The sequence below is a fragment of the Phoenix dactylifera genome, chromosome 1 (assembly GCF_051530095.1).
Source record: "Phoenix dactylifera cultivar Ajwa chromosome 1, Ajwa_hap1_PhDact_Kaust_v1.1, whole genome shotgun sequence".
In the NCBI taxonomy this organism is placed as follows: domain Eukaryota; kingdom Viridiplantae; phylum Streptophyta; class Magnoliopsida; order Arecales; family Arecaceae; genus Phoenix; species Phoenix dactylifera.
The window spans coordinates 49,841,870-49,853,001 of record NC_143190.1 but is presented as its reverse complement, the minus strand read 5'-3'; the positions used below and the strand labels follow the sequence as shown (position 1 = coordinate 49,853,001).

The window sequence follows — 11,132 nt, the reverse complement described above, 5'->3', positions numbered from 1 at the left end:
CCATATCCAATCTTGCTTTATCATAGTGCGAATATTGGTCAGCTTGCCTCACCAGCATGCGAACTTAGGTGCATGGTTAGTAACTAGATCATGAATTACCGAGAAATTTTTGAATAATTCATGATTTTTAATTGCTGAATGAATCTTAGAGATCTTCTTGATGCCCTTATTGGTGCCCTCAAGAAGGCCTGAATCACCAGAGAAGGGACGGCATTGAGCAGGGGCAACCGCAGCCTCTTTTAGCCATCAAAGTGGAGTTAGAGTAGCTCATCATCTCTATTTTATATGACAGTGCGAGCAGGGTGATGGGAGAGGCTTGTTTTTCCAGCACTAGGGAAGAAGAAAGCTTTGTTTTAGGCCAAATTTGAAAGTGTGCAATCAACTAATATGAGTGTCATTACAACTAAACAAATAGACTTGAACAACGACCTCATCCAGAAAATGATCGCCAAAGTCTGAAAAGTTGCACTGTTGTGGCCCAGCACATACGCTTGTGATTTCTCAGTGTAAAGCAAACTGTGCTTAAAAAATATGCAGGAATGAGAAGGAGCGCATCCACTGCTTGCAACCCTCAAGTGGATTTCCAGTGCTGCTCGAAAATTATGGCTGTAACACATTTGCAGCATCTGATAGCAAACAAGGAGCTGCCACGATGACCACTTTCATCGGTTTGTCAGATTCAAATGTTGCTGAGAAAATTGTAAGTTGTGGCCAACCAGACTAGCTGTATCCAAACAATGCACCAGGATGAGTGGATAAATCCTCACTTCTTTTGCGATGATACTTCATAAGCAAACAAAAAATGAAGAATGAAATCTGATGTTTCATGAACCGCACGACAGAAGCTAATGGAAAGTTAATAACCTCACAATCTCAAATGACTAGTTTTCACTGCCCAATAGATGTGCATATAATTTCCTATAATTGTTTGCATTCAAATAGCATATGCGCCTCACTCGTAAATTTGACTAGTTGAAGAGACATGGAGTCGCATACACGAGTGCGCGGTATAAATATAGTTGAAGACGGCATTAGGGTACAAGGCGGCCAAGGAGATGGACCAGTCGTGAGGCCTCCTGCATGAGTTTGCAACTAAATCACCATGAGCAGGGGCATTAATAAGAGGAACAGTTGGCAGTTGGCATACTTGTAACAGATGTAAGAGTCACGTAGTTTGGTAGAAACCTAACTATAAAGTTTATATGCTGACAGCTTGTGACATTTCCTCATTAATCCTTTCGACATAAAAGAGCATTAGATTTCTACCAGGCCTAATACATATATGTGTGTGTGTGTATCCCGATAACGGTGAACTGATTTCACCAAATTTTTGACAAGAATTAGGAAGAGTAGACCCTTATTTCATTATAACAAACACATCTAAGATTCTCCTCAATTTTCAAAACATTGATGAAAATTTTACCTTCTTATGATTAACTAAATAGAACAAGACATCCAAGACTAGAACTCAGGATCTCATGATGGTGCTACAAGCAAAGCTTCAAAAAGTCTGGATCTTCATACATATTGTTAGGTCAATATGAATGCAGGAAGTCATCACTAAATAAAACAGTATAGTGGATTCAGAAAACAGAAAGCAATTCAAACCTGTATTTATCCCATCCATGGAGTTTGGCAACGCGAAAGATAATTTCTGACTTCACTAAGAGCTGCAATCAGAGATCAATTAGTGCTTGATGCTCATTTTGCTTACATTCAAGTGCGAATATATTGGATACCTGGGAGGCGTGGAAAATCAGGTTCTACTCCATTTCCATTGATGTCCAAGTGATTTGGGGTCGCGTACTTCCCTATAGTGACTACCACACCAGATCCATCATGAAGCTCAAAAACAGATTGTATTAGACCCTGTGAAGGTGTTCATGTAGCATATTGCATATTAAATTACAGATGGAAAAGAGAGGTAACAATTTTCCAAAGATGCACCAAGAAATAAATTAATGCCTATTATCAAGACCTTGCCATAAGTCCTTTCTCCCACCAGAACCGCTTTGCAGTTATCATGAAGTGCTGTAGCAACCTACGAAATGACTCATGTTACAATATGAAATTTTGGTCTAATAATTTTGTAATTACAAGCAGAGTATACCACTCACAATTTCGCTTGCGCTTGCAGTCCTGTTATTCACGAGGACCTGCAATACAAAAAACAAATAATTAGAATAAACAAGGTGAAGCCTTGCAACCATACATATTTTAATGAGAATGAGGAGTACATGAAAGCCAATTTTTGTTACTATATGCACAATCTTATGACAATAACCTTCAGCAAATAAACCCCCTCTAGAGATCCTAAGACAGCTCATGGTAACATTCAGAATAAGCATAGTTTAGACATTAAATCCCTGATATGCCAGAGAATGTGTATAGCTTGGTCAAAGAAAGGACAAACAATATTAAATTACCTGAAAATTTCGATCAAACAACTTGTTGTGAAGTAAAATTTACAAGTGCATTAATAACCATTCGATGCTATCATACTATGAAGAGTATTTTACAGGAAAAGAGACATGTAATAATACATTTTACATGAGAGGCATAACTACCTTATATGAAAGTATGAGCTCTAAGCATGTTGTGGTCAAAGAATCTGAAAATCTTATGGGCTCTCCATGGTACCTCAGACCAAATCTTATCGGAGAAACATCAATTGTTGGTCATGAGACCATCTAGTATATTTCCAAAACTCAAATCCAAGTTATTTCCATGACGGGGGATCGGTTTAAATGATAGCTATATACATCATTTATTAATTCCACAAGACATAGCATACATGAACATGCCACATCCATTTCTCCCATCGACAGGAACTAGCTGAGCATGCATCAATGTGTGCTATATCCATACAGATGTTAAGATTGTCACCCAACTATCCTTAATGCTCATGTTTCATGATCTCATTGGCATGAGACAATATCAGCATGTGATGTATACTCATGGCCACCTCATTCGTATCAACAATAAAGTTGTATGTTGAAAAGAACACCAAATCAACGGCTCAATTACCTCCGGTGTAGATTCACCATAAGCACCCAGTTACACCACAATCACATACCAAACTAGTCAACAACTGACACTGCTTCATTCTTCAATAAGATACTAATGTTGTTGTTATACCATGTAGTGGTTCTTGATCATGATTTCTAATTCACGGTAATGTTCACATGAATAAAATTGATCTACATGTGAATTTGTCCAACATAATCAGTTGTTATGACTGAAAAGAGAACAAAAAGAAATGTCATGTTTGCATACAATGAGAGGAGTGGTAGCAAAAGGTGCAGTGTCCGCAACAATACTTTTCTGAACCTGGGGATCTCTGCCAACAGTATAAGTGATCTGCAAATAGGACGGAAATAAAAAAACACAAATTATAGAGTGGGTGATAATTCTAGGAACAACTAAGATAGGAAAGGCTTCAGAAAAAAAAAACAAGTATAGCTCATAGTGCATAACAATTATAGTTAATCATAGTGAAGGAACTAATTGGGTGCATACTACAAATACAAAATCAAAATAACATACTGTTTCTCCTTTGTCCAAGAAAAGCTTAGCAACTTCAATCCCAGCCTAGGAAAAACAAGAACCATTGTTAGATTCTCGCAGCCACTGTTTTAGTCACAGGATGACTATACTGACAATATGTATCTGAACCATAGTCATAATGTATTACAAAGGATTTGTTTTCAAGTTTATTGGTGTTGAAATATCACATAGAGGGCTGGTCAGGAAATGTTCACAAACTTTTGATGAACCATGTGCTGATCCGTAAAGCCAACCGCATCTAGATGGGATAAAGCTTGTTGACTAATATATAGATGGGACAAAGCTTGTTTACTAATATATACAAAATTGAACATTATGGCGCCAACCCAAGAATAACAACCTCACAAGTTCCTATAAGATATACATCAGTAAAGATTATCTTGATACTTGCATCCATCTTAAACCCAATTATATATGATGAGGCAAAACATATGCCCCCACAATACATTCTCCCAACATTGAGCAACCCTGCTATTTTGTCATGCATTAGATATATCTATTCATGTCAATTTGTGTTAAGAGTTTTTTTTTTCTATGTGAGGAAGCAGTTGCTCCAGTACCAACGTACTTTGTTTGGGCTTCTTTTTGACACCTAATTTCTTTAATTCACCTTAATGAGCAAACAAAGTAAGAAGCTGGAAAATAATTCAAAAACAATAAGTAAAGAACTGAGATACAAATGCATGGTCATAGTTTGATAGGCTTTGGCCTCAATTTTCTGCATTTAAAAACCTGGTACAAAGAAAATATAAATGTAAGCAAAAAAGTGCTGTTAACTAACCTGCACTAGTCCACCAAGATTATCCTTAAGATCCAAAACCATGTAAGAGGCACCAGAATCTAGAAGACGTCTCAGTGCTGCAATAGGCATTCCCTATATCAGCATACACATAAAAGATTGTGAAATTAAAAATTCTAAGACATAGAGTTATCACATGCCAATAACCAAATCTTTCTTTGCCAACGCATTAAACTCTTTTATGTGTACATATCCAACTGAAACATCTCCATTTTCGATTTTCTCCAGACGATAGGATACTGGAGTTCTAGCAACAAGTTGCCTCTGGACCTTTATTGACTGGATTGGGCCACAGTTTCCATGTTTAACCTACACACGTAGATATTAAAGTTCAAGGATCATAAGAACTCAGAAACTGTAAATATTTCCATGTAGTGCATTTATTAGTTGATATATAAACACAACCTCTATAGTCACAAATGTTTCCTTTGGACCTTGTAGCATTGAGGATACATCAAATGCTGATCTTCCTCTTACAATCACACCATTAACTGATAAGAGCTCATCCCCCTAAAAAGAGAGCACAGAAATAGAAGGAAAATGTGATTAGAAAACGGCAGTAAGAACCTTCCTTGATGCTAAAAGTTAATGGCATGATATGCTAATACTTCAGAACAATGCCCCCTGCTCAGAGTTGGAGCTACACAAAGAACTACCTGAAAGGCCCTGCACTTCAAGTAGAAGTCTGAACTAGCTTCCTAGCAACAACCAAATCACTAAGTCAAACTGAACTTTAGCAAATGCTCTTTCCTTACCTCCATATTCATTAAGAACCACTTCCCTACCTATTAAGACTACAGCATCAAATCTTGCATCATAATGTGACAATGCTCCATTCAAAAATCCTTCATTCCTGGAAGCCTATGGCAATCGGTTGACTGTACATCCAACTATACATCCACTACTAACCTCTTTTAGAAAATGAATGAATAGAAATATAAGTATTATGCAGGCATTGAAAGGGCCACAATTCTAGTCTAACTAGACATTGAAACCTCCACCAAAATTGGGTCATCTGGTCCTCTCTGCACTAAACACAGGTGGAAGTTAATTATAAATCAGTTATTTGTTTAAACAAAAAAAAAACTATGGGCATTTATATGCCAAGCCTGTATATATCACAATGACCAAAAAAGATCGGAGAAATTATTAGGTAACACCATGATAACTTGATTTTGGAACCATACCTATCCAGGCTCGCTAGATTGACCTCAAGATCGGTAATATATATGCAGCATATCCTAGCAATAATTAAACGTATATTCTTTTTAAGACAAAAAAACTCAAATGAATTACATTACCTGTCTCACGCCAGCAGAATGAGCAGGACCATCTAATACGATCCCTAGCACCTTCAATTTGACAGCACCATCGCCATCAGGAACTTCCCTCAGATTTATTCCAATCCCAGTAACGTCATACTTGGACATCTTTGAGAACTTTCATCAAAGATGAAAGCATCATATGTCAACAAACATGGAAGGTGCAATTCTCATGAATATAATAGCAATAAAGAAGAGGAGAGTTGTCAAAAGTCATAAATAAGAAATTAATTAGCATATTTTAGAGCATATATTTGAATGGTAGTGACAAACATCAGACCCTCATTTCCTTGTTTACACTTACCCATTCACAAGAAGGAGAAGCTGGAAGGTTTCTAATATGAAAAGTGGAATTAAACGAAGATGCAGAACAATTGCACAAATAAGAACAAGAGAATATTAGATGTATTCTAAAAGGAAAAGGATTTGCAAGCTCCTTGAGGAAGAAGTTACATCATTAGCAAATTTAAAGAGAGAGAGAGGAGCAGCCCTGGACTATTTTTCAGTTGCTCTGAATATTTTCATTGTTTTGAGGGGTATGATACCAGCAATCACATATGTAGGAAAAATATTGTTGAAGGTTCAGCAATAATTATTCTATTTTCCGTAATTGTTTCATTAGCCAACATACTTACCCCTTATTAAAAATAAATTTCAGCAAGAACAAAATTATCAAGTACAAACAGTTTACTTCTTGTTATTATCATAAGATCAGCACATTTCTCAATATGCATTGCTTATATGAAAGTTAATATTAATCAATTCAGACCACTATACTTATTAGGCGTACATATTCAGTGGGTTATTCTCATTGATGCATGATGTGGTGCATGCTTGTTCCACCTGCACATGCTCTCACTAACAGATGGCTTCAAAGACCTCCCGGCCATTGAGATCACTTGAAAGCCTCAATGTCATTGATATTGAAAATGAGAACCAAATGATAGTTATGCTCATGAGATCAGTCATCACAGAGACACAAAAGACATAGCATAAGGGTTTCATTGACTTCAAATACCAAACTACCAGAAGATATTGTAGGTTAAAGCTTTCATTCTCAATCGGCTTCCCATTGAATTACTCATTGGATCTAAAACGAGAATCAGCTGCCATGCATAACTTGAATATTGGGAAGGGAAAAAACATGCTCTTCCTTTTTCTCCTCAGGTTATAATGTCTGATGCTCAAATTCCATCAGGATTTCTTTACTGGGTGCAGCTCTCCAGCATAAATCTGAGGGCTAAGTGTTCATGGCTCGAGACATTGCTATTGAATGGAGATTGGGCATGAGCCCTGAGCCTTTGTCTCTACATTTCTTTGTCATTTTATTTTTTCCGGCTTTATCTATTATATATACATCATCCTATGCCAGTAGAGATGGAAGCTCACCCTCAAATGAATCCCACGAAATCTCACAATCCACACTTTCTTTAACCCAAAGTTGACTCCACAGTCCCTTCTTTCTCATCAGCTTGCAGATGTAAAATCCTTAGTTCATTATAGGTTGCACTAGTCCAACTCATTTTTATATTTTTAAAGTATTATCAGTAAGCTCGCATGTTAGGTTTTCAATTATGGCATTGTCCTTGTTTTAATATTATTATAAGCCTTTTCTCTATGTCACTTGTTCTTTAAAAGTGCTAGTGTGAGATCTCCATAAAAACTTTGTGTTGAAGATTAAGGTTCATATCTAAATAAACAGATGGGTATATGAATTTTCTTTATAAAGATGCAGAAAATTATGCACATGGAAAAGATTTCATAGTCCAGAGGTGACTCCTTAAGGCTCGCACTGAAAATAATCAAGCAAGTTAAAGCAAAAGAGAAAGACATGTAAGAAAAGAAGAAAGAAGCAAAATTGTTCCTTAATTTCCAAGAAACCCACTTTTTTCTTCTTTAAGGAGATGGTAAAGAAATAAGGTAAAAACCAGTGCTTTCCTTAATGTCGCACAAAAACTTGAGCATTTCATTCTCCTTTAAATCCAAAGAAAGACTCAAAATTGATCTCCTGGACCTTATAACTCCTGACCTTAACCAAATCCAATGTTCAAATAAAGAATTAAAGAATTAACATATCATTTGCAAGACCGGTCAAGAGAAAAGGAGAAGTCAGCTGGATTAGATGGCCGGCCCCTTTTATCCCTTCATTTTCTTTTTATATATTTCTATTATCTTTCTTTTCTTTTCATATTTCTATTATCTTTCTTTTCTTCCCTTTTTTTCTTTTGTTTCCTTCTTCACTTTCTTTTTACTCTCCTTTCTCCCCACTGCTCTCCATCTCTCCTTTCTGTTAAAAAAATGCCACATTATTCTACTCCTGGCCATGGTTGCAGAGAGGAGTTTATACAGCCCAAATAAGATTAGAGTGTCCCAACATCAGCGAGCTAACATTATTGCTAATGTGTATAAGTTGTGGATACCCATCTATAAACTCATTGATTTCACCGAAGACATTCAATCACAGTTATATTCGTATAATATCAGAAGTTGTCAGCGACAACACATGAAAATAGCCTGTAGAAGACACAAACCTATGGAAAATAAAGATCCACATCCATCACGTAACAAGAATTTGCAAACAAAGTGTAGGAAAAGGATTGGATCGCTGGAGACCAATATACATAACAGCCTCATACCATCTCTCACGATTTCCCCTGGTCATGTAAATTGATGAGTGATAAACTGTACCCAAAACCCAATTCTCCTTGGACTTTACGACAATTGTTCACATCATTTATCTTGGATCGACACTAGATACGATTCATATTTGACTACAAAAATGATCATTTCATAAACCAAGGGCTAACTAGATTTCAGATCAAAATCGTTTTCCTTCTAAAAAATCAAGCACAAAATCAACCATCAGAAGATAAAAACACATGCTTTAAACACAACAATAAATTCATAGCATAAAGAAAAGTTAAGCTAAATCAACTATTGGAAGGAAAGAAATTACTTCTGAAGGAGAAAGGAACCGTGTATATGGGTCACCTAGGCTGGCCAGCATCTTTTGAATGGCATCATGAGCTCTAGATCTTGTTTGGATACTTTTGTGAAGAAAATCTTGCTTCTTTTTCTACAGCATGAAAAGAGAAGATAATATGACAATGCTGGAGACTGGAGTTTATAGAAAACAATTGTGAAAATCATAGCCCCAACATTGCAAGATATAGGAAGTGATTGCAAAATTCAGATATCAAAGATCCAAAGAACCATAATAAGCTGTGAGTCTCATAGCATTGTAACATCTCAAATAAAAAAGAGTGGCATATCGGATGCTTGCACATACTTTTGATGCATGCAATCATCAGGATTCAAAATTATTGCAATTTTGCCCAAATAATAGTCATCTTTTCTTGTAGGCCAAATGTTCCTGCATATTAATACCTTTGTATTTAATTATCTGTTCAATTAGTCTTGCCAGTTCCCAACATAAAAACAATCTGATATCAGGTATTTATTGATCCTCCAACACTCAAAACTACTTTCTCTGCGTTCTTTTTCTTCTTTTTCAACGGTACCAGACTAAACTTTAGTTAGAACTTTCCATGGTATTGTTCGAGTAGTCTCATCAGTACTTGGAGGACGATGAGCAACTACAAAATCAATCTGGGTCCATAAATGCATGATTTTCTTTCGCATGGAATTCAACTGCAGCTGTCTGTTTATTCGGCTCCAAGAAACTGAAAAGCACCATTAGATAGTCTATAAAAAGAAGAATATTCGATTCAATCTACCAGCCACTTCTCGGGAGACCAGGAACGACTGACGGCGTCGCCGAGGAAGCTCTCGTTGACAACCTCCCAGGCCTCCTCCACCAGGCCCTCGTTCGTGATCGACTCCGGCGGCACCTCCGCCTCCTCCTCCTCCTCCGCCCAGTCCTGGCAGAGCTCCGACGGAGGCGGTCGCGACAGCTGGACGGCAGGCCGGCCCGCCGCCTCCGCGAGGGAAGGGAAAGGAGAAGCGAGGAGAGAGAAGGAGAGGGCTCCGGCCGTCGCTCGGAGTAGAAGCTTGTGGAGGCATCGCCAGGATGTATCGGAGAGGGAGGAGGAGACGGAGGTGACCGCCTTTGGGCGGTGGAATGGAGAAGTCGGCGTTCGTTTAGTTGTTATCGGCGGCGGTGGCAGGGGCGAGAGGGGCCGTGGGTAGTGGTGGCCGCAAGCCAAGGGGAGTCTCATTTTCTCCACCCCAGCTTGCTTGCTTGATTGCTTGGTCCCCTACGCTCCTAGCTTTATTTTCGCTCATCCACCGCCGTAGCACTTGATACACAACGAACTGTAGGCGACCTGGGCCTGGTACTCCTAACTAGGTTACGGCTAGGCTCGTCAATGGATCCCGTTTTGGCTCAAAATTGACCTAATTAGTAGGGTTTGAAATTAACCTGACTCGATCAAAAAATATTTGTATTTCATGATAAAAAAGGAAAAAAAACTTGAAGTATCTGTAAGGTAATTGGATCAGATTTGTATTGACCTTGCTCCATTATTAACAAACAAGGAAGTCTCTGAGGACAGACTCACTTAGTTATGTTTATAATGGAATTGACATCAAGCAGCTTGAGCATGCTTAAAGTCTCCCAACCAAATGAGTTTCAATGACTCTGGCACGAAAGTAACTTCAATCATTTAAGAAGTCTGAGAATCAAACAGACTGTCTGATATAAACATTGGTTAGGTTGGATATTGTAATGATTTAGGTTCTGGTCAAGCTATATTGAAAGACTGGAACAATTCAACTTGGAAGTAGGAAATCTTGCCTGAGCCAGTAACCTGTAGGTACTTAACCAAACAAAATCATACTGGCGCTTGATATCGAAAACGATTCAAGTTCATTAGGTGGTAAGTAGTAACCGTCTTACTGAACGATACTCCTGTAATTTTGGATGGTCTTTGACTGTAGTCGCTCTGTCACCATTACCATACAAACCACCGTTGACCCATGCGTCAATCAAAGAACTGAAGAGGGAATAAAACCTCCAGTATTACAGGCAGGTACGCTAACTTGTCCTTCCAATCACCGTCCATTTTGATGATAGAAAATTTTCTTTTGGGGACAAATATCCAAGATAATCCCAATTCAGTAATCTTGAACTGAAATTTGAGAACAAAAACACCCCTCAATCCAACAAAAAACAATTAGTATATTAACAATATATCAATATTATATGTTATATTATATTATATTATATTGATATTATATATATAATATTCATAATATATATATATATATTATTTTATTATAATGTTATAATTATAATAAATATATTATTGTACTTTAATTCAAGATTCGCCGAATCGATACCGAACTCCGTACTAGTACCACTAACATAGTATCGATACGATACGATATGAAGTTTTCTTGACGTATTGAAAATCAGTACGCCACCGTACCGATACTAAAACGTTATGATACGCTTAGTGCCATCCGATATGGTACAGCATATT

The 11,132-nt window shown here is 37.5% G+C and overlaps 1 protein-coding gene across 7 annotated transcripts; it reads right to left on the bottom strand.

Moving 5' to 3' along the window:
• Positions 1-347: 347 nt before the first annotated feature.
• LOC103712703 (Peptidase S41 family protein) lies at positions 348-9,967 on the bottom strand. Of its 7 annotated transcripts, none has more exons than XR_604973.5 (14): positions 9,426-9,967; positions 8,645-8,764; positions 5,668-5,805; positions 4,772-4,876; positions 4,507-4,675; positions 4,349-4,425; positions 3,547-3,591; positions 3,277-3,360; positions 2,118-2,156; positions 1,979-2,041; positions 1,740-1,869; positions 1,609-1,670; positions 865-1,076; positions 348-724 (listed from the first exon to the last, which is right to left on the bottom strand). XR_604973.5 is itself a non-coding variant. In XM_088705219.2 (14 exons), exons 1-13 carry the CDS (start codon positions 9,864-9,866, stop codon positions 1,615-1,617), a joined length of 1,257 nt encoding a protein of 418 aa, XP_088561345.1. In that variant the 5' UTR covers positions 9,867-9,950; the 3' UTR covers positions 348-1,076; positions 1,609-1,614. The 7 variants fall into 7 exon arrangements, 5 of the variants coding, with proteins under 5 accessions (XP_088561345.1, XP_088561347.1, XP_017699674.3 ...); XR_003386694.4 differs by having other exon boundaries at positions 997-1,076; XM_088705219.2 differs by having other exon boundaries at positions 348-1,076; positions 9,426-9,545; positions 9,756-9,950.
• Positions 9,968-11,132: the final 1,165 nt, after the last annotated feature.